Genomic DNA, 27,124 nt, shown 5'->3' with positions numbered 1-27,124 from the left:
TTACACAAAAAAAGAAAGTGGACGGAAAGAAAAACACGACGTTTGGGTGGACGCTACGGATTTCCCTCTTTAAAGTCGCGTTGGGCACGCGACGCTGCTCAGAGAGCGAAGCAACTGGTAGCGTAGCTCTCATTATCGATTGGTAGCGCAGGTAGGTCACTCCCTCGATTTTTAGTTTGTGCAGCCACCGCCTGGTGCCGTCGGTATTTGGAAAAGGTCCATTGGGGGCACCACGCTATTTCTCGAATTCTGCGGTGGGGGCGAGCGCCGACTTGAAACCCCAAACGCAGTTTGGGTTCTGCGCATGCGCAGTGGTGAGCCCCTAATTCTTTGGGGCCCCCAAGCTTTGGGGGCCCCCCTTCGAAAACTCTCTATTAAGCAATGCAAGCGTGACGCTTTGCATTGCTTAATGTCACAACTCAGACTCTGTTTTCAGTCTGAACATATGTTTCGGCATTGTCATTCGCTGAGCTGCCTCCGTAAGTTGCGCTGAGTGGCTCCCCGAGTGTTGTGCGTGAAAGTAGACGAACAGACATTTTTTAGAGTGAAGTTCGTCTGCTTCTTTTGTAGGGATTGTGGTGAGGTCAAAACGCCAGGCTCTGATTGGCTGCGATTGAGGGATGGGGGTAGACCTCAAAGGATGTAAGCTGCCTTGAGGTCTACCCAATATCCTTCAATGGGATTCTTCTCTTTTGGATTTCATTGCTACTTGGTTTTTCTACTACAGTCAAGACTGCGTGCGCTTCGGCTTTTTCCTGGGTTGCTGCGGCTGTTGGGTATGCCTATGTCCCTATGTTTAAGAGGTGAAAGGCTATCGTTGCGTCATTGTTGCTGACCGCCGCGTCCGTATAAAATATCGTTACCTCGGGATCGTTACGAATAACCTCAATTTCTTCGTTTTTTTTTTTTTTTTTTTTTTTTTTTGGGGGGGGGGGCATATTTTTTTTTCTTCTTCTTCATGATTAGGGCCTATGCTCTACGGAATGCGCGTGCCTGCTGGAATCACCGTTATCAGTTCCCACGGTGGTATCTGATCCGGAAAGTCCCTCAGTTCGCTCGTCTTCTGATTTAGCAGATTCATAATACGTCGCCCTTGTTTCATATTGAGCATCTTAATTTTGTGGTACTTCTTCCTGTGTCGCTCGAAATTCCTCAAAACTCGGGAAAGGGACGCATTTTTGTTGTCGGCGATGTGTTTGAAAGCACCGAAGAGGAAAAGGGGCGTCCGGCGCAGAGCATAGACAAATGGCATATATCCTCTTATTTCTCGCGGCTCCCGAGGCCACGCGGTGCGTGAGCTGACGGCGTCACCGGCGCTTTGTCCAGCGCAGTGGAGCCTCGGTTGTTCAGTCTGGAGCTACATTCACTCGGGTATTTTCTACAACCCGTGTGGTTGTGGCACCTGTCGGCTCTGCTACAGTGTAATTCTTCTATCTTGACGTCTCGCGCTAATCCTGCAATGCACCGTCTGGCATCGTTTAGTAAACTGTAAACTTCATCGCTTCCTAAACGATGAAGCCAGGGGAGGCCACCGCGCGTCAGTTTCAATCAGCGCCACCCCACGGCGCTTGGTGCCCGCGCGCCAGCAAATGGAATCAGCTGGCGCGTTCGGGAGGCGGTACGGCCGCCCGCGCGCGCCAGCCGATTCCTGCAGCTGTCTCCGCGCCGCCGACACAGCGGCGACACGGAATCATGCGCCGATGTCAGCGACGCGTGGCAACTTCACGAGGACGTTCGCGCGAAAACGACATTCATGCTTTCTTATTCGCACCTCATAAGAAGTGCTTAGGTGTGCTTAAAGCCCCCCTTTTTTTTTTATAAAACAAATCTGCAAAGACTTAAAAAACGACCCTGTAGATTCACTCACCTTGATTCTGGATGGCATACTGAGTTTCCTAACGTTTGGTGCACTTTGCTGGTCAGTCAGCAGGAAAGTGCACTTGCTGTCTTCAATCGTGAACATAAGCTCTCCTAAAAGAACGGTCTTTCATTAGGCACTCTGTCAATGGAGGGACGCCAGCCGTTCATTATCAACTGTAGTGGAGGCAAACGGAAAGTACTCACTTGCAACGTAGGCCGTCTTTGCCATGACAAGCGTACCACCCGCGAATACAACCCCCAAAGCTGCTGCTGCATTTTCAACTGTGCTGCCAATGTGTGCACACACCATGGAACCTGCTTTCACGCCGTGGTATTGATAACCCACGGCGTACTTGCGTATTTTTTTTAACAGATCGCAAGCGGTTAAGCTTTGATAGGCGTCCACCTAGAAGGAAGAGAGTACAATATGTTCGCGATGCGTAACCTCGTAGCTTTGTACTGAACAATTCCTAGTAAAGCAAACGCCCAGCTTGTTTTCTACTATCAGTTTGAGATACCCATGTAGACTCTTTGTCTTAGTGTACTCACTCGTATACGCCACACAAAGACAGATTTGCAACGAAAGGGATAAATAGCATATTCATCGAGCATTTGACAACCAGATTATCTGGTATTCCCGTAGTAGCAAATACAGGATTAACTCTTTTTATGCCCTTTAAATGAAATGATTCGTTCTAATAATTCAGGTATATCAGTAACGTACTTACAATAATGATCTTGTCGGAAAATTTCTTCAATCGCTTTTCTATAAGTTCAGGAGCTGAGCTGTCTTTAGCATCGTTGTCGGGAAAAGGCGAGTGTATAACTCGGTTGATGATGCGAGCAGCCATCCTTAACGACGATTCTATTGTGATTAAAAAAAAATGTTACGTACTATTCCTTCGGACAGATAATCGACAATCATTTTTGGGGGGATTTTAATGGTCACTGAGACTACTGCATTGGCTCATTCTCGTAAATAAATAGTTTAGTCCCAACAGAGCTAGGTAATTTAGCCACGCAAAATATTTGAAGATAGAAACTTAAAGTTAGAGAGTGCTACGCGTCCGCACTTGCACGGTGCACAAAGTAATCAATTGACTTGTAATTGATTATCTTTGAAGTTATTTTGCAACATTTTAAATACTTTTATGACGTAGTAATGACAATAGTAATCAGATAATTTTGAAATTACTAAAACTACTTGTAAACTCTACTAATTTGTCCCTGTCCTTTGTACTGGCACCCCTTGTTTTTACAAGTTTCCTACCAAGGAATCATCAAAACAAGTCTCTGACAAGAGGATGTTTTTCAAAATGGGGCATTAAGAAGATAAGTAGTTTATAACTCGGTGATTCTAGTCCTATACGAACAAAACGAAAAATTTGTTTTCAAACCGGCAAAATCTGATGTAATCGGAGAACTAACGGTTAGTTCATCTAGTAACGACCAATTGGTTTTTATCGCAAGTAATAAGTAACTAGATTTAATACTTTTCAATCGAGAGAAATTTTAATCGCTTACTTCTATAGAGTAACGTGTACAAGACCATGCGCATCATAAAGAAGAGTTTGCTTTTTACCAACCTGAACTAAAAAAAATTAGACGAGGTTCTTCTCGGACGATGGAATTCCTTTGGCAGCCAGTGAAAGATGCACCGTTAACGCAGCAAAGGTTTTGCTCGAGTTGCCGTTTTAAGTCTGCCAAACACTCCACATCCTCTATATATATTCTCTCTCTCCTCTCGGCAGTTGCTTATGACAACCTTGCCATAGTTTTGTTTTTCTGTTTGTCACATAAAACGGCAAGGATAGTCCACGATGGTCGGGGAGAGAGTGTCTGTCGACGTGAGCGGCGGCCTGTTTTCCCGGAGTCCTGCTCCATCTTCGAATGCACTGAAGCGTGCGGTAAGTGTTTGTCGGAACCTCGCTCGGTGGTTCCCTTCCCCTTACCTCGCCCGCCCGGGCTCGGTAAGGGACAGGTGTAGCCCCGGTACTTGACTGCAGACTTGCACTCGTTACTTCAAAAAAGTAATTGATTACAGTTACAATTACTTGGACTAAAATGTAATGGATTACCTTTACAAATTAGTCCCCGTAAAAAGTAATTGATTAATTACTTCGTTACATTACTCAATTACTTTTGCGTTACTCCAAAGAAACACGAGAAAGACACACTATCTGCTGCGTGTTTGAGGGGGAAAATTTTGGGCCCCATCAAAATTAAAACAAAAATAAACACCATTCATTTCTTTCTACCCAATATTTTAGGTTAACAATTTTAGGAGAACGAATCAATAAAGTTGTAAAAGACTTAAGCAGGTGTTCAAGATAAACGAGTCTTGCGCTGTCCAACCGGGACAGAACTAAATCCAACATACATGCGACGAAAGCACTTGGGTGGTGAAGTTTCGAATAAATCGGAGTTTGCCATTGGCGAGCTTTAAAACACGATTCCCCTGAAGATGGGCATTTCCTATGTTCGTTGCATGTTGCCTAAAGAGGGGCTGGTCTACCTACTAAAACAGACTGACTGTGAGGCCAAGGTGCGGCACTTGCGCCTGGGTACATTTCGAAGTCTTCTGCTTGATGTAGGTTGTAATCCAACCGAATGACCCACTTGATCTTCTCTCTTGATCACCAAACTTATCAAAACTACAACGTCACACCGAATATAAATGCACAGTTTCTCAGCTGAACTGATTTCGCCGTTTATAAATTAATAAAGAAAAGCACAATTTTCAGTGAACAGCACGCCTTCCACGTCTTTCTCACGTTTACAGGCGGGTTCTCAACTCCAGTGTCCAAGTAACTCTTTATACTCAGAAAATTCGGGCAGTGTTCCCTTTCCCTAAAATGTCGGTCTGTGTTCCCACAAGCGCAATCGGCTGACGAGAACCGCAGCATTCTCGTTTCTAAGAATTTGGGTTCAGCTTCGAAGTCCCAATTAGTTTTGACTGTGCTCCCCGGCCAGCTTATTGCCTGCTGTCAAAAGTTACTGTTTAAACTGGCAGCAGGTTTGGTGCAACATTTTTTTTTTGTTACAATGAACTGCTCCCATCGCACTCCTCATGGTTCTGCCTTACGCATCCGCTAGTGCAAAGTTACAGAAGCCACATGGCTGGGAAGTATCTTTCACAGTGCTGTCAAGGATGAGCAGGGGTGAGGTCTGATTAGAAATTTGTTTCGTGTTTGCGGGGTGGCCGTGTGCAGGCAAATCATCGAAAGCAAAGAACGGTTTCGTGTAACGACAAAAAAACAATTTTTTTTGGCGGACAAGGCGCGACGGGGTGAGGGGAAAAAAAGGCTAGAAAGGGGGGCGGGGAGGAAAAGAGAAGACATATGCACTACGGTCACTGTGTCCACGGCCCTACTCGACACAAATCCCACGCGGAGGTTTAATGACCCATTAGTTTTCTGCTCTTTTCTGCGCTCGAAGAAGTCCGTTCGTTTTCCAAGAAGTCGAAGCCTCTTGCCTTCATGCATACAGTCGATATCTCTCAGCCTGGCTGACCGTACGAACCAGTCGAGAAACGGGCTCCGGCTGGACTGTCGTGCTTTCCGTGAATTCCTTTCCCTCACAAGCACTCTCTTCGCGAGCGAAACCCCGTCTTGTGTTACCAAGCTAAGAACGCGAAGGCCGTTATATCGCCCTCCCCCTCTATTTCTCCTTTTGATGGGACGGAAAAATTGTGACGAGTAATTTCAGTAATTCATTACTGAAAAAGTGCTGAGATTACATTACAAAGTGCAATCTAAAAAAAATAACGAATTAATTACTAAATTACTAGAAAAGTTATTATTTACAAGTAATCCCGGTACTTGAAACGGATTACTTCCAAGTCTGCTTGACTGCCCTGCGCGAGACTCAGGCTACTCCCGAGGCCCTAAGCCGCAGACTCGCTTTCTCGTAACTCCTCCCAAAAACAAACCAAGCACAGAAATATACCAAGAGGTCTTCGAACCTAGCAGAGTTGTGCCACCTGAAACTGCGGGGAATGTTTTCGATTTAGAGGGCCGAGTGTTTTCAGAGCCAAAAGCCAGATCCGCAGGGCAATGACCGTCTGGGAGAGGGAAATTTCCAGGTTTGGTGTGCGAGCCTGGGTTTGAGTGCGAGGCACGAAGGAAGGGGCGAGAAGAGACTCGGAGGCGAGCGGACGCATCGCGTCATCGAGCGGGGTGACGAGACCACTGTCGACGGCCCCACGCCCAGTACAGGACCAAGTTCCACTGTGTGTTTGCGTGTCATGTGAAAAAGTGGGTGCGAGGCCAGGGATCCCCGCCGAGCCAGCCGACCGCCGAAACTCCTCCGCCTTGGGCGGTCCGCGCAGGACGACGTCGTCAACCATCAACTCGTCGATGAGAATTTCCGCACTCGCTGTTACTTCTTGGAATGGCATCTTTTGATCCGGTTAATAGTAACATCTTCATCAGTGACTGTATAAGCCTCCGTAAACCTATGTGTGTAAACCCTGTTTTCGTAAGCGTTCTACCCAATATTACAGAACCTATTTTTGCAGAGTGTATGTATCGTAAGCAGCTTTGTGGCCTACTACTAAATGCAAGTTTTTTGGTGTTCTCGTCCTACGTCTCTGTTTCTCTTCGTTGGTCACACTTTCTACCAGAGTGTGGAACTATCGCTCAATCAGTGGTCTCTTCTTTAACAAAGTCACGGCCAGAAGACTCTTTCTCGATTTCTTTTTTTTTTAGTTTGACACCGTTCGAGCATCCAGCTCGAGACACACGTGCGTTAGAGCCTATTACATGAGCTATAATCAGACATGCGCAGCATGCACACATGGTGATGATTCGTAGAGAAAACGGACTTCTTTTTTTTTCACGCCCATGAAGACTGAAACTCGCAAGTCGATGGTCATGCACGGAATTAGAATATTGTGATCATTAATCCTAAAGATAATTAGACGAAACCTGTTTTGCCCAGACTTCAATGTTTACCTTCGAAGAGATACCCATATGGCCCTGATCAGAGCTGTCGAAACATGTTTACCATTTCATTTCATTTCATTCATTATACTCTCAAACCCCGAAGGCATTACAGAGAGGAGTGGAATCACATCAATATAAAATGAACAATGAAAACAAAACGCAAAAAAACAAAACAAGGTACAGAATCTCTATGGAACATTATTAGAAACATCAGTTATGGCGGTTTAAAAATTAGCAGCGTCAGTAAGTGAGACTACGGATGCGGGAAGGCGATTCCAGTCGACGGAGGTCAGGGGTAAGAAGGAGGCATAAAAGGTGGAGGTGATGCAGTAGGGGATTCTTACTTTTAGTGGGTGATCGGTGCGCGCCGATATGTATGATGGTTCTGAAAATAATGAGGTTCGAAGTGCTGGGTTAGAGTGATAAATCTTGTGAAATAAGCAGAGGCGAGCTATTTTTCTACGAAAGAAGAGGTTGGGCAAGTATAGCGACGCTTTCGTGGAGGTGACGCTGGCTGTACGGTGATATTAGAAAGTATAAAACGTGCGGAGCGATTTTAAATGGATTCAATGGATGATGCTAGGGATACGTCAGGGTTCCAGATAGAGCCTGCATATTCAAGTTTGGTGCACAATAAAGTTTTATATAGGAGAAGTTTCAGTGAAACAGGGGCAAGGGAAAAGTTTCTTCTGAGATAGCCTAATATGTGATTAGCGTTGTTAGTGATATATTCGACATGAATGTTCCAGGAGAGATCGTTAGTGATATGAACACCGAAGTATTTATAGATTGACACAGAAAGCAAGGTGGAGTTATTATTACAGTAGAAGGGACAAGTGTTATTTTGACGGGACACTCTTATGAATCTACATTTGAAGGTGTTAACTTTTATAAGCCAATTATTGCACCAGCGGGTGACGTTGTTAATATCGGTTTGAAGAGCAGATACGTTAGAGTCATTAATGATTTCCTTATAAATTACGCAGTCATCAGCGAACAGGCTAATAGAAGAGGATACATGCGTGGGAAGATCGTTAATTTAAATAAGAAATAAAAGTGGACCTAATACGGAACCTTGTGTGACACCGAACTTGATACGTGAGGTTGAAGAATTAGTTCCGTTAGCGTGAACAAATTAGTAACGGTCTGATAAAAACGATTCTATCCAAGTGATTATATAAGATCTATGTTAAGTTTACGGAGTTTATGAAGAAGCAGCGCATGAGGAACCTTGTCGAAAGCTTTTGAGAAATCAAGAAATAAGCAGACTGGAACCCCGGTGAAGTGTTACGTGAAGGTCATGAGTGAAGGTTAGGAGTTGAGTTTCATATGAATAAAATCTTCAAAATTCATGTCGCGCCTAGTTAAAAAAGAAGCTTGAGTTTAGAAAATTGAAAATGTTAGTATAAATGATGTGCTCAAGTATTTTACAAGGAATGCTCGTTAAAGAAATGGGACGAAAGATTAAAGGGTTATGCCTATCGCCTCCTTTGTGGGGGCGATAGGCATGAGTACACACTAGTGTTTTTTAAAAACTTAGCATTAATATTATCAATGCCTGCTGTCGTATTGGTTTTAAGGTTTTCGATAATGTTAGATATACCTTTACAGTCTATGATAACAGGAAACATGCGCAAGAAATCATAAGTTCTAAATACCGGACAATCTGAAGTGACCGTGAATGAAAAAGATCCAACAAGCACGTCATTTAACACCAAAGAGCACAGTTCACTGGGCACCCCCTCTCCAGGACTAGAAGGAGTGTTAATAACTTTTCAAAATTGACGCGAATTGTCAAGTAACATTTACGGCAGCGTGCTGTTAAAGTAATGTAATTTTGCCTCTTCGACTGCTTTCTTATATACGTTAGCTGCAACATGGTAGGCTTTCCAGCGTTGTGCATTGTCCGATAGCTGTGCAGCGCGAAATAATCGTTTCTTCTTATTTGACAGCTTTTTTTCAGTTTCACGCTGTACCATGGTGATTCTGGTGAACAAGATACCACGCGAAGGGGAACATGTGCGTTCATGAGTAACATAACTTTTTCTTTAAATAAACACCAGTTATCATCAACTGAGCGCTGAGCAAAACAACCTATGTAGTCCTCTAGAAAACAACAAAGTCATATGTTGATTGAATCAAAATCAGCCCTAACACAGTCAGACATTCTTTCGCGTGAATGGACTTATTGTGTACAGGAATGTTTAACAAACAATGTAGTAGAGAATGATCAGTAACGCCAGGCATGTAAATTAACAAGGAGATCAGCTCAGGCGATGTTGTTAATATGAGGTCAAGCACACCAGCAGTTGTTGAAGTCGTACGCGTCGGTTTCGTAACAGTTTGAGAACAATTTAAATCTAAACAAAGATTCAAAAACTCACTGCATTCGGAAGAGAAGTGACTAAGGTTTGCAGCCTCCTCAGTCCATATTACAGATGGGAAGTTGAAATCACCCGACACTAGTAACGGTGCATTCGGGAAACGAACAAGGACTGCGTTAATCACATCGTGAAGATAGGTTGTAAACGCGGTATTGGAAGAAGGAGGACGATAACACACGCCTAAAATATATGTTTTATTTTTTTTTTAAACTGGCGACCAACTTATAGTAGCTCGAGTTCTGAAAGAATAATGATGTGAAACGATGGTACATTTTCTGCTACCGCGACCAACACCCCGCTACCCTTTTTTTCTTCCGTGTCGTGACGATAGAAGTTCAAACGTCTCTGACAGTGGAAAATTTCACAGTTGCGTATCTTACTGGACAACCATGTCTCGCTTAATACGGCAATATCCGCGTTACAAGAGTCCACGACTGAAGACGGATCACCCCGTTTATTCATAATACTTCTAATGTTTGTAAAAAGAACAGAAATATTATTATGAGGCAAAGTATTGGTAGTTGCAGTCTCACCTCTCCTAGAACGTTATGACGAAGCTGAAGCTTGATTAGAATTTACGACGTCACTATCAGATGAGGCAAGATCTGGCTGGCGAGCGGAAGCACAGCTAATAACTATGGTGTTACGTCTAGGTAAATTCTGTTCTGGCCCACGAGAGTTCAATTCACTGGCACAGTCTGTTTGAGGCACATAGATATTGCACTTATTTCCAATTAGCAGTTTGTCGAAGCGCAGCTAGAAAGGTAAATCCTGTGGTTTTCCAAATTCTATTAGCTTTCGCCGCGCAAGGCGCACTGACGGTATGAAACCCTCACTCACAAAAAATGATGTTCCTTTGAATTTGTAGACCTTAGAAAGTGCTGTCTTTTTATCTTTGTATGAAAGCATTTTTACAATTATTGGGCGACATTCTCGCTGAGTATACACTCCGTGCGGGAACTATAGGGGGCGCTTTGAAAAACGCGCGCAGCGCCGCTAGCGGAGGAGCTGGCGTTCGACAGTGAGGCGCGCTCAGCAGCCTGCGGCGCCTTTTCGCATGCCAAGCTGTGGCGGCGGAAGCGCGCACGGACGAAACGTTTGCTTTTTAAGCCGATGCGTTGATGGTGACGTTGCATGAGTGCTGGGGCAAACCTAAGAAGGGCATCTAGCTGTTCTCCACTTCTTATATATTGAGTCTGGGTCGTTCTTAGGGGTAATTTCTCTAATTGCGGCCGAAAAAGGTGTTAGAGCAATTTTCTGAAAAGCAGGACGGCCGCCACCATAATTGCTCTGAGTAGCAAATTTATTTCGCTCGTCGCTGTAAGCGTAGGACTGCTGGAACAACAGTATTTGGAGGCGAGTGAGATGTTCTATAAGTTTGTGCACGAAATGTGCCAAGTTTTATTAAGACAGCTGATGTGAAAGTTAGGTTTCTAACGAATAAAAAAATAAAGCTGTAGGGATATCCAATATTGGACCCCAATTGTTGTGTTATAGCGGGCTGTGCAAAGTGCAGATTTGGGCACGCAGGTGCTTCGACTTGACAGTAACATGACACAGCACTTATTGTACAAAAAAAGGGGGCATAGGGAAACCAGGCGAACATTCGATTTGGTCGGCGTAACTCAATGGGAACCGGTTTTGACCATGAAAGGGCTGTCAAGAGAATACCACTGGTCGTGTGAGGTGGAGACTTTAGAGGTAGGAAGGGACTAGTAGACTGTATTTCCAATTGAAACCACTTTACGAAGAGTGGTTACAAAGCCGAGAAAACAAAGTTGTCGGCCAACACACGGTTTGGCCGTCAAAGGCTTTTGCGGTAAGGTGTTGTGTAATAACCCGCTGTGCGAGGTGCTGATTTTTGGCGCACAGGTACTTTGACATGACTGTCACTTGACACATCACTTACTGTACCAAAAAGAGTTGGCATAGCGAAACCAGGTGGAAATTTAGTTTGGGCAGCGTAACTAAATGGGAACTGGCTTTGATCGTCAAAGGCTGTCAAGATAATAGCACTCATCGTGGGAGGTGCACACTTTACAGGTAGGAAGGGACCAGCGGACGGTACTTCCAGTTCGAACCACTTTGCAATAGGTGGCTCTAAAGCCGAGAAAAAAAAAATGTTGTCGACAGAACTGAGGGTGTCAGCGTTTCCACATCCAAAAGGAGGCTGACCAAGAAAGAAAGCTCACCACATAAACTTCCATACATCGATTCTTTAGGGATTTCGAGTTTCATTGTTGTTTTCTTTAGATTTAAATTTGTCACTTTTTTACCGTTCGAATCTTTCTTCATGAAGTAGAGATTACGTGCCATACTTGTCCGAAAATATCGAGACATACGATGGGGACGAAACTTCTTTGGAGGGCATTCCTCCAACGAAATTGGCACTGCATAACCGCGAGTGTGGGATGGCATTTCAGTTCGTCCCATCGGCGCTGACACATGTAAGCGTTACTGGTACGAAAACAAACGCATAGCGCAAAGCGGCAGTGTAGAATATGTCAGCCGTGCCGGCACAGTGGCAGACATGATCGGGAGACCAAATTTCTCGCGTCGTACGGCACGGCTCCATCGTTGTCGCTGTCCCATAAAACATCGGCGAGGTGAAACACTGTGAAACTTGGTCCGCACGAGATACGACGCATAACTATTGAAGCACTTAATGGCGCGGCACAGGCAGCACTTCATGCTGTGAACCCAGCGCAACCGCACCGCTCCGACTTCAATGCGTACCAACCAACGCCGGCGTGGTTTCGGTTTCGTTTTCTCTGGGGTTCTCACTGCCTACTTTCAGTACCGGCCGCGCGGCGGCGCGCCAGTCGCGTCGCACGGAGTGTATACATACCGAGACAATGCGCCCTTCCGTTACCACGACGGTGCAAGTACAACTCCTAGCCTTCTCAAGACACATGTATACAACAGTCTTTTCCGAGTGCGCCCAAGTTTCCTTATCTTTATCGGGGAAGCCAAAAAAAAAAAAGATTTGATCTACGCGTTCTGCTTTCTGCGTCATTGGATCGTGCACTGAGGTCTGATATCTCGATAGCAGCCGCGACTATCTGTGGGGAAGTATCCTCGTCGCTGTTAACGCTGACTGATTTCACCGTAGAAATATCACTTTCTAACTGGTTGATGCGTGCAGTGAGATTCCTCAGTGATTTCTCGGCGGACCGCTGTTTAGCCTTTGAGTCTTTTACTTCCTAGAGGATGTTGGTTTGCCCGGTCTGAAGCGTCCCAACTATTTCGCAAACTTTGTCGAGTAACACTTCTTGTGCTTTGGTCATGGGTCCAGGGTTGGTTTCAATATCCCCACCAAGTAGTAGAAGCAGCCAATATCTTACACTTTCGACATCTGCAGCAACAACGCTAAACAGTTCTGAAAATTCAAGATACAACGTAAAGCATGCTTTGGGGCCTGGCAGCACAAACAAACACAAATAGTTGCTTTCAAATTCAAAGTATTTGAATTTACTAAGCTGCAACGAAACGATAAAAAACGTAGGCATCCTGATTCGGCAGTTGCTGTCAGGCCCACAGGCGAAGTTGAAGGATGCTGCCGCTTTTCTACATTGCGGCGCTGAGGTCGAAGTGGCTCTTTATGATAACTGGTTGGATCCCAACAGAAACTGCACCGTTGGGGACCCGTGCTGCCCAGTCCACGAGGGGTGGCCAAGCGATAACAAAAACTTGTTTACAGTTGTAACTGCCGATGTCACCGATGAAACATTGCCCCGATGACAATGTTGACGTTTTCCGATAGCGATGGACAGGACGGCACCACGAATGTTAACAGCAGCTGCTATAAAACGACCAAAAAACTTAGGCATCCTGATCCTGAAGTTGCTGTCGGGCCCTTGCTGTAGTTGCAGCAAGGCGACTTCCATAAGTTGCTGTAGTTCCAGGACATTACTAAATAATGTAGGCGTTTCCGGGAAAAGAGGATCAGTAGTGCCCTCGTGTTTCCCTAATTGCAATGCTGTATAATTATGTTTATTTGGTTATTAGCCCTTTTTTTGTACGAAGTACAAACATTTTTAGAGTCGATTTATGCTTTAATTTGCAAAACCAAAAGCCATATAGTATCAAAGTATTGAAATTTTAACAAGTTTGTACACTTGTATAGTAATATATATTGCGAAACGTGACACTTGATTAACAACTGGATTTATAAATGTAAGCTTTTGGTAAAGCAGCTCGCGTATAATGATCAAAGTATACGTAAAAAAGATATGATCGGGAAATTTTATTTGGCATTAACGTCATGGATTTGAGGGGTGTCATGAAACGACGGGCTGAACGACGCGCTTTCATTCCGACATAGTCTGGAAGCCAAGGAAGCTAAGCTCGTGCTTTTCTCAACATCTTTATCTTCTGTCGTGGCCGAACCGCTACTGGTACCACCTTCTCTCTCTCTCTCCCTCTCTCCTAAAAGAGGGACATGTAAATTGTTTGGTGAGGAAATCAGATTTGCCCCTGTTGCCTATACTCTGTTTCATACTTAGCGTGCAACGCTGTCGAAGCTACTCGCGCGAACGCGGGGCTTGATCTCGTTGATCACTTGCACGCGTTCTCGCGCAAACAAAACCATAGATGAAGCCACGCGCTCGCGCCAGTAGCTTTGACAGCGTTGCACGCTAAGTATGGAACAGAGTATAGTGCACGTGCTTCACAGGCTTGTCGGGGTACGAAGTGGTATCGATGTGGGCAGCCTTTAGGCTGCCCAAACTCACAACTTTCTGTCGACCATCAAGTTCCAAGGTGAACGTTTTCGTGTTTCGACGAACTACCTAAAAGGGATCGTCATACTGTGGATCAAGGGACCTTCGGGCTTTGTCTCTCCTGATGAACACATGTGTCGACTTGTGAAGGTCCTTGCTGACATATGTACCTCGATGTGATGTAGATCATGGTTGAGCTGGTTGTAGTAGTTGCATGGTATCACATAGGCGAGCCGCATAGTCTGTGATGTCAATTGTTGAGGACGTAGGTGTTGCTTGTATCAGCTGTTCAGGGAGTCGTAGAGTCGTACCATAAACAACTCTGCAGACGAACATCCCAAGTCCTCTTTCAGCGTGGACCGGATAACAAGGAGCATTACTGGAAGTGCGCCGGTCTACTTAGTTGTCTGATGGGTTCGGAGTGCTGTTCTCAGATGACTATTGAACCGTCGTACCATTCTATTGGCTTGAGGATGATATGACGAAGTGCGCATTCGAGTGCTGCCGAGAAGACAGGTGAGGTCGGCGAAAAGTCTGGACTCAAAATTTCGGCCGCGATCCATGCTGATGATGGAAGGTACGCCAAAGCGCGCGACCCATCTCGCGATGGGAGCTCTAGCAACAGTAGATGTGGTGATGTCGGAGATAGGGACAGCCTCCGGCCAAGATCTGAACCTGTCTACACATGTAAGTAAAAAGGTGTGACCATTCGACTGTGTTAGGGGTCCAACTAAATCAATCTGTATGTGATCGATGCGTTGGTCTGCTATGGGGAATGTTATCAGTGTTGTTTTAGCCCTAGAAAATCTCATAGCTGCCGTAGACTTTTAGGCTGTGGGAAGTCTCGTATAGCGCTCAACTTAGATGGAAGGGGTGCAACGCCAACGTGGCCCATGTGGTGTCCCAGAAAGTCGAGTTCGGTGACGCTTAATTCACATTTGCTGGCGTTTATAATAATGCCATGAGCGTCAAGACGCTGGAAAAGTGCGTGAAGGTGTTGTTTGTGTTCATTGTCTGATGTGCTGGCCACAAGGATATCGACCAGATACACAAAACAAAAGGCCAAACCACGTAGAAACGTAGAACTTCATCAATGAAACGCTGAAACGTCTGCGCCGCATTGCAGACACCGAAGGACATGCGGACAAACTCAAAAAGTCCAGAAGACGTAATCATTGCTGTTTTGGGGTGTCGTCGGGCGCCATCGGGATGTGGTAGTAAGCACGGGCAAGATCAATCTTGGAAAAAAACCTCTTGCCATGAAGACTAGACGTGAAATCTTGAAGATGTGGAATTGGGTACTGATCTGGTGTCGTGACCTTGTTGAGCCCTCGATTGTCGCCGCTTTACGCTTGGGCACCATTTGAAGCGGGAGCCCAACTGCTGGAGCATGTGTCGAGGTCGAGCATGTAATCAAACTCGCGCTTAGCTAAGGAAAGTTTCTCCGGAGGCAGTCGGCGGAATCTTGGGTACACCGGTGGTCTTGATGTAATGATATGGTGAATAGCATCATGTTTAATCGGGCGTTTGGTGTTGCAAGGTTGGGTTAGACTTCAAAACCTGTAGATAATTTTTGCGCATGGTTGATTTTGGTTTACGGCGCAGGAGTGTCGGACTAATAATCTCTGCTTGACTTGGAACTCCACAGACAGTGAGCTTTACTGTCACAGTACAACAAACGCTTTTTACTCATCTTTACAAGGAGATAAAAGCGCATTAAAAAGTCGGCTCCTATTATGGTGTTTCGGACTTTAGCGACTACGAACACCCATCGAAGAGTACGACGCAGTCCAAGGTCTAATGTCACAGAACATTCGCCGAACCTATATATGGGCGATACATTTGATGCTTCGAGGACGTTATTGTTGATGTTTTGCATGAAGTCATTAGTGTTGGCGGGTACAACACTAACCTCTGCACCGGTGTCGATCAAAAATATTAATCCAGTTCGGAGTTACCATGGGAAAAAATAGTGTGATACAGTCTGTACGTGTTCCAACAGCACTGGCCGTCCTCAGTTGTTAAATAGGGAGTTTTCCGCGAAGGAGCAAGGAGGGCTGCGTTTTCGGGCTTGAGCTTTGAACTGCGCTTTAACCAGCACGTGGTGTTACCGTGTTCCCTGGAGCAGCTGCTACGGTGTTGTATGGACGGAAATCTGTGAGTGTGACGACGAGGTCTTGGTGCATACGATTTCTCTGTAAATAACAGCATTAGCCTGTCTACTTGAGCTTGGAGTCGTTGTAGATATGTATCTCGAGGTGTTAACTCCGTGATGGCAAGAGTCGGAGCCTCCATGGTCGATGACGCGTTTTCTAGAATTTTATCTGCAAGTTCTGCCAGCGCGTCCAGAGGTATGCCAGTTGAGGTAGTAAAAATCATGCGTGCATTCGATGGGAGGTGTTGTAGGAACAACTTTCAAAGCATCGAGTCATCGATGGCCGCAGTTCCAATCAACTTTCTCATGCGTCATAGCAGCTGAGAGCGGCTTGATGTCTCCAAGTTCTTCCTCGGTGAGGGGTTGTCGAAGGCGTCTCCGTTCCGACGCCGTCATACGCTTGATGAGCTCATACTCGAGTTTGTCATGCGGCGCATCTGGGGGCAGCGTCATGATGATGTCCCTGACTTGGCAGCCTCGGTGGGGCTGGGGGCACTGACAGCGTAATGAAACTTAGTTACTTACGATGATATACTTCGCGTAGCGAAGAGTGATTCGACGTACGTGTGCAAACCGCAGAGCAGGATCAGCGGGCTAAAAGAATTAGAGCTTGAGAGAGAAAACTCGAAGCTGCGAAGCATGCTCACCGTCAGCCTGCGTGATGATGTCGACTCCGAATGCTGAGTGAGGAAATCACGTCAGGGTCAACGACGCACTTTTATTCCGACATCATCCGAAAGCCAAAGAAGCTGAGCTCGTCCTCTCCTCATCATCTTTCTCTTCCCTCGTTATCCTAAAAAAATAAACGCACCAATTGATGTAAAATAATGAAGTGAGCACCTGAAGTTCAAACCGTCCTCAAACAAATCATGCATTTAACAAACAAACCATCTCGAAATAAGCTCCAAACTATCGTAAAGTAGATTAAGTGTTACCAGTAAGGCGTTACTTTTTTTTTCGGTAATGTAGTAACGTAGTCGTTACGTTTCAGAACAGAAACGGGTAATGTACTTACTTTACTTTGTGGGAACCATAGGGTTCCCTCTATCCCTATCTAGGCCTAGCTTCAAGCAGGCCGTGGGAGTCGTCGTCACCAATGGCGTCGGCCTCCCGGATACAAGGAACCACGAGGCCGAATTCCCCGAAGGGGCCGGTTCTCCCTTGCCCATTTTGGGTGAACGCGCCATCGGCACACCCTTGGGAGTTATGATGGACGCGACTGCTAGCGGCCTCCCCGGGCGCGTCCATTCTACGAGGCTCCATAAGCTGGCCCCGAAGGAGGGCCAGGGGCTCTCGTCGGCGGAGGCCCTGGCACTACGGAGCTCGGTTTTTCTTTGTGGGCCTCCGACTTTCCGTGAATCTGTCTAATGCGGCCGCGCGGAAAACCGACCGGGTGATACTGGCAATGGAGCCAGCGCCCAGGCTTTTCTTGTCTAAGAGCGAAGCGTGTAGGCATTACAGTCAATAAACACGTCTTTATCCGCACCCAAGGAACCTTTTTTGTGTTTCTAAGTGGTACCCACCAAAGGGGAATCCCACAACTCATATCAATAGCGGGTAGCGTAGTTACGTTTCTCGTTACTTCTTCGCAAGCCTTAAAAAACTACACTACAATTTTTTTTGTGTGTTTCTAGGCGCCGAGCCATGTGAATTTCTTAGTTTTTTTTTTCTTTTTTTTTTTGCACTTCTCTTTTAAGTATTTAGTTTAAACCGTAAAAAGAGGATAAAATAAATATGTGTTGTTTCTGGATAACCATAATGTTTCTTGAAATAGAGCGCTTATGCACACCTGTATCGTCAAAACAGTAAAACGTAATTCATAATTTAAAAGAGTAATAAGAAAGTTAGGTCATTCATGGGAATGAAACCCGATACCCAGGAACACAGAGCCTCGGGTTTCATTACCATGAATCATCACCAGCTCGCTTGTTTTCTTTGTTTTTTTTTAAGTATTATTAAAGTTAGGTGAGTTACTTTTTATCGGCAACAATAACACGCTCCTTCAATTCTGAAATAACATGGATCGTTAACGGGTTATCTACAGCGGAGCTCTGCGCCCGTATCCGCGTTTCACAGCGTCGCCATCGGCGTTACCGCCCCGCTTGATTTAGCGGCAAATTTAATTGGTGTTGAGGTCACCTGAAGTCAATTTTTCCGCTAAATCTAGCGGAGAAACTGTATTTGTTTATAGGTGACGTGACACGATGTCATGTGACGTCATTTTCCGCGGACAAAATTTCCCCACTAAATGTAGCGGGAAATTTTTCCCGCTAAGTTTAGCAGGTGAAGGAGGAGGAGCGGAGGAGGGTACGGAGGGACCTATATACTCCCTCCGTACCCTCTCCTCGTCTTCCACGAGAGCTGCGCTTAAATTTCGCATTACAGAGATTTGTAAAAGCCTTTCATTTTTTATTGGCAAATAACGAGTAATGTATTTCGTTCCCTTTTTTCGGTAACGCCACCGAGTAGATTAGTCATGTTTTTGCACAAAAGACACGGAGAGCAAACCCCTCAAGATTTTTTTCCTGAAACAATGAAGATGTTTGGTAGATGTTTATACCAATATAAATTAAAAACCATTCCTTGGCTCGGGGTGAATTAAAGTCAAAATTTGTCTGATGCATACTCAAAGTTACTGCGTTTGACTACAAGGCGACATTAATGCTTCTGTGGCAAAAGCAAGCAAGTAAAGTTATTATTATACCACCATCAATCCTGCAATGACCGAAAAACTACTTTATTGCAAATCTGTATTGCAAGCTATCAGTTGTTGTTCTATAAATTAAACGTTTCCCAATAAAATAAGATCTACGAATAAACAAAGGTAATTATTGAAAGTTTGACAAGACAATTATTGCTCTTTGACTCGTCTGTACAACCAAAAACCTTTATTAAACACGCACCTGGTCAGTCTAAAGCAGGTGAAAATAGAAACATTACACAAAGCATTTCAATACATGAAACATTGTTGTGATGCGGCACAGACTGTGATTAACGTTACTGAGGTGACGCGCAACATAAGACAATTAAGTGCAGAAAATATTATAGCTTACTTCAGGCACCTGCTCCGTGCGCTCCATGATGTTTGAACTGCAATAAAGAGCAAGTACCCAAAACATCATGCAGTTTCGTGTCTGTGGAGTGCTTACCTAAAAGCTACGAGCCCATGAATCAGAACATAATAGCGTAATGGCTAATACGCTTAAACTAAAAATGTCTTGGGGGCAAATTGCGAGTTAATTGTGTTGCATGCGTGAAACGTTCTGGCATCACAGACCTTTAGTTATACTCCGAGTTTCTGGACACCAGACGCCAACGTTCACGGGGCTCTTCATCGGATTGTGTAACACATACCATCTGTACACTTGATAGTTGTTTTTAGAATGAAGCGATGCTACCACTAATCGCACTGATAAACCTGGCGATCTTCCAGAGCCTTTCTTACTCTCGAGCTCCTCTTCCCCTTGTGCGTACACGTGGTCGAGCTCCTCCTCACCTACCTCACTCCCCATTGCCTACCCTTCTGGTCCCATGACCCCCCTTAACTAATAAGTGTCAAGCACCTCACTCCTCCTTTCCTACCCGTCAACCAATCAGTGTCCAGCATCGCGGCCACGCTTTTATCCATGCTTCACGAAAGGCCGAACACCTAGCCAAAGAACGTTTCGCGTTAATACAAGCAGGGCGCCATTATGAGCCTTGAGTAGAAAGATCTCAGGTGAACGACTCACATAACTAGCGACGTTTCAAAATATATCATGTCGTTTTGTGGCGCCACGACATCATGAGAAAATCTCGCCTGGAATTGCAACTGAAAAAGGCCAAAGATCCCGACTAATGGGCCGTAATACTTGGGTTGTTATTTTTGCTTAAAAAAGGTACTATTAATAGTGCATCTGAAATTTGAAGCCGCCATCACAACTGCAACAGTACATGAGCTAGCAATATTAGGACGACGCACAGTTCTGTACCACAATTAAATAGTTATGCTTCATGCTTTAACACGAAGCCGCGCAGATGATTCCACTTAAATAAAGTTGAGGTATCACACCACAAGCTCATCACAACAAGCCAATTTTGGCTAAAATACCGGGGCTGTTTTTAAATGTTGCAGTGAAACAAATTCCGCAATGCTGTCGTGTCAATATCTTTTAATTTCTTGGTCATCGACTTATTTGACAAATGTGGGGTGTTAGAATTGGATGGTCAGGTACAGGTCGATCACGAAGATACCGGGAGTTGTGGAAAAATATCTGATCTCTTTGGCATTTCCCACATAGATCCTAAAACCATAGCATTTAGAATGCCTGCATTCCTCCTTTTGCCGGCAAAATAAAGAGGCAACTGAAACGCACTTGGCGAGAGTCTTGTGAGTACATAAAGCCGTTCAAGTGCCATTGGACACTGTGAGCTCACGGAACGTCACGGTACCAGCTGATGTCATGTGATGTCACGTTGTGGTGTCACCAGACATCAGGGTGCCATGTGAAGTTATGTCACAATCTCGCGTCGTGGTGCCAAATGACGTCACGTAACCGCGTGACGCTTTGACGTCATGGTGTCATGTGATGTCATGGGATCACGTGACGTGTTGATGTCATGTCTTGTTGTCAGCGGACATCAAGTGACCACGTGGCCTTATGATGCCACGTAAAGTAGACGGAAAACCTATAATTCTATTGATTGAGGGTGCCTTTGGGGTGACATTACAAGAGCACGTGACACAGTGACATTGAGGCTACATTCCACGGACAGTATCCCTAACGCTGGCCCTTAAATGCTACGCACTTAAAATTACAAAAATTGTTCGAAGATCAATGAAATTCATCCGATGGAAATGCGTCGGCGTTCTGTCGGAGGCCTGTCCTCTTCGCTTCCCGCTGCATGCGTCCGTCACTGTGCCTCTGCGGCAGCAGCCGAACGACGCTTAAGGCCCGTTCACACACGTGTTAGCGAGCACGACCGAGAAAGACAAGACCGCCTTTTAAGCCTCTTACGGCGCCGTAGGACCTGCTTCACAGCAGCGTATCTAGTCGTACGCCGTCGCAAGATGCTTAAAAACCAGTCTTGTTTCTCTCGGCCGTACTCGGCTGCTAGTGTGTGAACGGGCCTTTACGCTCCTTCTCTGTTTTGACCTGACGTCGCAGACGCGTGCCTTTCTACCGTCCTCGCTCTTGGAGGCGGTCAGCCATCACTCGTGAAAAGAACCATATCCATCGTTGGAGCGGCAAGTGAGCTGGGCCGCATTCCAAAAGCAGCGCGGCGCTTGATTGCCTCTGTCTTCGCGCCTGCTGTGTGACGCTCGCATTGGTCCGAAACACTGACGACAGCACGTGTCACCCTCTTCCTTTGCTTCCGCCGCCGTGGCGAGACATTGAACCTGTAAACACAATACCTCTTTACCACCCCACTTTCGTAGCGACTTCATGCAAGGTGCTGACAAACGGACGCACGGACTGACACCGCGGGTTTTCGTGGACACGAGCGTTCTAATGCTAACGCATTAAAAAAAATTCCCGCACAAGCGTGTTGCTGAATGGAAAGCGCCGAATGAACAAGGACGAAGAAGGGGACAGAGACGAAGCGCTTGTTGCCTCTACGGACTTAAAATCACTTGCTCTGTCCACAAAAACAGCCTCAGCGCATGTTCAGTGGGCAGTCATGCCAATTTACTTGAAATTCAGAGATGTGACGTGAACTTGTTTTGCCTGCAGTGACGCGACCACATATATATATATTTATAATTTGCTACTTGATTCGCTGATGATATTTGTTACTGGTGTAAACGTATGGCTATCGCCCCCTCACTACCTGCTAGAACGAATTGGAATACTGACACTGCTCCAGCTTGTCCCTTTCTGACCGCTCTCGCGGCCTGCTCATCAGTCATCCCGTGCACTCAAATTTCTTCATATATTTATTCGTTTTATCCTTAGAGCCGGGAAGGTTAATCAGGGGAGTGGTAAGAAAACAAAATAACACCAATAACCACACAACAGTTCAACAGTCAAACAATGGACCATGCATGGTATGTAGCACTTTAACACAAAAAAAAAACACTATCAACAATTGATGTAAGGGATGCAGGCAGATGATCCATATTCATTTGAAACTCAATTAGCACCGAGATATTTCCCTGTACTGTTTTATTTCGTGACGTCACAACCAGGATTGACCTTTCCGTGTTTGGCAGGATTGGCCTCGCCGTGAACCGGCGATTGGGCAGGCATTATCATAAAAAGGGGGTATGAACCATATGCCAAAGTTCAAGCAAAAATAGATATCTGCTTAAAACGTTCCATGATTTTCTGAAAAATTTCGATGGGAAAATGGCGCCCATTTTTACCCGTCTTCGGTTTCTGGCGACATGGGGCTATATGTACCCGAGAGATCTGTCGGCCGCCATATTCCCATTAGGTTTTCAATGATCTAATGGTTCGTGCTCTAACCTTGGCATCTTGTTCGGACCTCCAGCACTGCATTTGGGTGGAGAACGACCCTTCGGCGATGCGTAGCTTGCATTTGCGGTGAAAAAAATCCTGTAAATGTTCTTGAGGGACACCTAGTACTATCCGCACGATGAAGTATGGTAGTGATGTAAAGTTCCCGGACATGCTACAGTCTTTTTAGGACTTATGATGAGGGCATTTATTATTCGTATTAAAAAGGCTACTTGGCCAAGTTGGCTTTGATTAAGCTTAAGAGAAAAACACCAAGAAAACGAGGGCGAAGCAAAAGGTGAGCACAGAACGCGGCGCACTCAGAGTACCTTTTTCATTGACATTTTCGTTTTCTTTGCGTTTAGCCCTAAACATTCATATTACGCCTGTGATTATCGATGTTTTTCGCTCATAATTACAATCAATTCTTTTAAAGGATGAGGGTATACGAATTTCAACGTGCTATGTACTCATCGATTTATTCTTTTAACGTTTGTAACATTGGTTAAGGAGTTGTAAACAGCCATGGTTACATTCCGCGCGTTGATGTTGAAGGCATCTTATACAAACATATGAACGTAAACATAAGAAAACATATAAACATATATAATAGCGTACACTTTTATGTCGTGTCGCTGCAGTTTATAGTTTATAGTCCTGGCGTATCGTGTTGTTTTTTTTTTTTTCTTGAATTTTCTATTTTAAGAGGTGTTTTTGCAAGAGAGTGATCAAATAACGTCTGTTATCTTTAAACAATAAACTGTTTATGGACACAAATTTACAGACCCTCATAAAGTATACTCCATAAATGAACGCAATGGTATTGTATTACAAAATGCACACAAGCAAATTATATAATTGCGATGTTTTCGCGAACAGTTAATGACCTGTGTTTCTCCTTTATTAAAACTGCAAGAGTTTGTAGCTTATAGTAGAGCCCTATATAGAGAGAGTTTTGCCATACATGGTGAAGTATAGGAGGCAAATGAGAAGGCGCCATTGGTGGAAAGTGGACTGGGCGTGTTCCAGGGCGTTTCCACAAATTGAAACATGGCCAGCCAGAAACCCCAAACAAAACCCCGGCGGTGGTCGTGAGAAACAAAACTAATAGGTGTGTCGGAGTAGTCTCTATGACTGAAAATCTGGTGTCCGTGATTTTTCAATCACGGTCGTGCAACGTAAAGATTTTGCAGAAGGATAGACGTAATCTGTAGGCCAGCCACCAAGGGCCAGGAATATGCCGTCCGACCGGTCAGAGTCCGTCCGAGCAAAAAAAGTGTTCGAGCGGCACATTCAATTCTTACTTTTCTTTTTTTCATGATAATAGTCGAAACATGACGTGGAGCATATTTTCAACCACAAAGTGCTACTGCATTTAACTCTTACGCACTTGTTGAAACTGCTTCTCCCCACCATCGGTAGGGGATTATTTTCGACTTCTCATTTGCCAAGAGACCATGTCAAGACATCTTTCTGTGTCTGGTCCACGCCTTGGCTCTGCTGGCTCCACCCATTCACCAAACTCTCCCTATATACTGCTCTGGCTTATACTACTCCTCAAATCTATGCGAAATAGCAGTACTAAACGTCACACTATTGTTGACTATACTTTGATTCTTCAAGCTGAATTTCGACTTTTAAAAACGACATGTGGCGGACGTAGAAAAACTTAGTTTTGCACATTATTGTCTTGTTCCATTTTACATGACGCATGGGATTTGAAGCGACCATATTTTCTACTTGATTACATTGCAATTAGAAAACCGTTTCTGCTGAAACTGATATACATCTCTCTCTGAAACTCACCAGCCTTTGCCAAAAGAGACCATGTCAATGATCCAAACAAAAATTGTTCATTACGACGCGATATAGTTTCGGTTCTGGCGTTTGGTGTACCTTGAGATGTCTCTCTAGAGTGACCTCTTTTACTGTTACGGCTAAGTGCCTAGCTGTTGAGGACGGCCTTGCATCGAGCATCACCTCCGTGGTGCGTCTAAACAAGCATTGGCGTATGTTGTGACCGTGCTTGGCTTGACTAGCTTGAAGTCAAGAGGTGTATGACCTAGAATACGACACAAATTACCCCGCGTCTACATCCCTTCCTTACAGCGCACCACAATAGTCAATGATCGTTATCTAGGGAATGAGCCACGCGAACCACGGAGCCGAAAGTATATCCTCAAGTCAACATAAAGTGTGCGACGTGACACTGAATATGCATGAGCATATGAAACACCACTCTCAGGGTGACATCGCAAGCTTTATTTCTTAGCTTTATATATCGCATTTTGGCATCCTAATCTACTGAAGTTCCTCTGTGAATCGCAGGTGTGAGATGTGTAATTGCTCCGAGGGAAAGTAGACGTATGGAAACTTCTAAAGTGTAGATAGAGCGACGCATACTTCTCAGAGAAACTTTATTATAATTGAGGAAGGCGGGGAGCAGCGAGTCCTAATCCTATCATCATTGCTTCTCAGCCATCGAGATTGCGGAACTCGCCGATAAGAATGCCGAAGAGCGAACCCCGAAGAAAAAAAGCATAAACATTTTAAGCCTTGCCCTGCGTTTTTTATATTGGCAGTGACCATAGTTCGGATACATCCGAAGGCTACACACCAACGCAGTGTTTCGAAAGAAGCCCGCTTTGCCCACACCAGGTGTGGGCATAGCGCGTGCTCAGGAACCAAATTTGGAAGGAGTGAAGCTTCTGCGCATGCGCAGTACCAACAGCAGCACCACCGCAGTGGCGTGTCGTCATAGAATTGAGTTGGTTTATATAAAGGGTGGTCCAAGTCGTCAGGCTCGATCTAAAATGGACAGCAAAAATTGACGCCTGCGTGTAGCAATCTAAACTTTTTGTCAAAGGTGTATTTCGCACGTCGGTATTTTCTTGTAAAATCGCAAAGCGTAGTTTTCTTTCTGTAAAAAATAAGGCCAAGAAACTTGCCAGGGTCTACGACGGGCAGCGACGCAGACGACAGGGGTTCAGTCGTGCGGTGTGTTTGGCGTTCGTATTGCTAGATTGCGTCGCAAGCAGCGTCCGAAGGTGCAGCCGACCAGCGAAAGAAAGCAGACGACACGCAGACGAAATCCGTTGGTAGCAAAACCGCCACCGTTATGCGGAGGCGTTTTTTTTTAAACTTTAAGTATTGCTTTTATTGCCTGCATTGTTTTTTAACCGGAGATACATTTCAAAAAGATTATGTTCATTTTAATAAACCACGGTGGTCGCGAGCCGCCGGGATACGGAGGCAACGCCATCTATCAATACGAACGCCAAATACACCCCGCTACTGAACCCCTGTAGTCTGCGTCGCTGCCGGCCGTAGACCCTGGCAAGTTTCTTGGCCTTATTTTTTACAGAAAGATAACTACGCTTTGCAATTTTACTAGAAAAGACCGACGTGTGAAATACACCTTTGACGAAAAGTTAGGTTGCTACGTGCAGGCGTCGATTTTTACGGTCCATTTGAGATCGAGCCTGGTGACTTGAACCACCCTATGTTATAGGTATGCAAGCTAATTTGACAGTTCATAAAACCTCCCGCATATATACACTTTCTACTGCTATTGCAAAGCACTCGTAAGAACCAATCGCTTCAATCTACGGAGAATAAGGAAGTTTACATCACGTTCATAGCTCACAAAAAAAGAAAAAGAGAGTACGCACTGTGAGAGTGGGCATGGTGAGAAGTCATGCTTATAGTCACAACCCAGACGCATTTTTTATATAATATCTAAGCACATTTTGAGGCTTGTCATTCACCAGCTCACTCTGCCATGTGCTCACCCACGCGTTTTGCGGGAAAGTAGACGCTTCAAATTTCTCAGAGTGTACGATTGGAGCTAGAAAAAACACCTTGATCTGTTTCACATTTGGATATTTATTCTCTATTATAACGAGCATATATATTATCTATAGGCCATTTCTTTAATGTCATCGCACACGCCACGCAAGTTTGAATGTGTCACTCAAATTATTCGTGTTTCTTCTCTAATCTGAAAGAAAATATATTCGCGTGGAACTAATTTATTTTTCCTCGCTGTTTGCTTAATATTAACTAAAAATCCATTTGAACTATGGGTTGATCTGCGTAAGGATCATTGACGTCACTTCCTTTCTCAATATCTTCCCATGCTCTGCTTTAGGAATACTTTCCGCAAATATCATTCCACCGTGAAGATGTTTGTGCGCCGCAGCTTGCCCTGTTGAATAGAAACAAGTATAAGACAGCGGCGGCAGACATGGCGAGACGCTTGCGCTTCAAACTACAGTCACTGAAAAATAAGAAGCGCGAGGTGTTGCGAGTCTCCAACAACCTATTAGCGTTCCTATAGCCTTGTTTTCAAAGCTGCCAGAAACAAATAATGATCTTAATAACTATAAGGTCACACTGCACCAGCAAAAAAAAAAAGGTACACACAGTTCATCTTGCGACGACTGCACTTTAAATGACCCAGTGCGTTTGGATCGTTTAGGCGGCGACAAATCACTTGGAAATATAAATCACCTGCTAAGGCAGCTCGGCCTAAAACGAGACTAAAAATACGCGTATATATGGACGCAACAAAGAAACAGTCCGCGCGCTGTGACAGGCGAGCGTTACGCTTACATCA

The 27,124-nt window shown here is 44.9% G+C and overlaps 1 protein-coding gene across 1 annotated transcript in view; it reads right to left on the bottom strand.

The window, feature by feature from the left end:
* LOC115316207 (4-coumarate--CoA ligase) overlaps nucleotides 1-27,124 on the bottom strand; it is a 76,366-nt gene that overhangs the window by 14,449 nt on the left and 34,793 nt on the right. Inside the window, exons 3-5 of the mRNA XM_040213897.3 lie at nucleotides 2,589-2,725; nucleotides 2,065-2,266; nucleotides 1,868-1,971 (exon numbers count right to left, since the gene is read on the bottom strand). Of these exons, the coding sequence (XP_040069831.3) occupies nucleotides 1,868-1,971; nucleotides 2,065-2,266; nucleotides 2,589-2,725 (443 nt within the window). The remainder of the gene's footprint in view (nucleotides 1-1,867; nucleotides 1,972-2,064; nucleotides 2,267-2,588; nucleotides 2,726-27,124) is intronic.

This window comes from Ixodes scapularis, unplaced genomic scaffold (genome assembly GCF_016920785.2).
Source record: "Ixodes scapularis isolate PalLabHiFi unplaced genomic scaffold, ASM1692078v2 PGA_scaffold5__190_contigs__length_132052651, whole genome shotgun sequence".
In the NCBI taxonomy this organism is placed as follows: domain Eukaryota; kingdom Metazoa; phylum Arthropoda; class Arachnida; order Ixodida; family Ixodidae; genus Ixodes; species Ixodes scapularis.
Note: the sequence above shows the minus strand (reverse complement) of the source record. Positions and strands in the feature narration are given on the sequence as shown.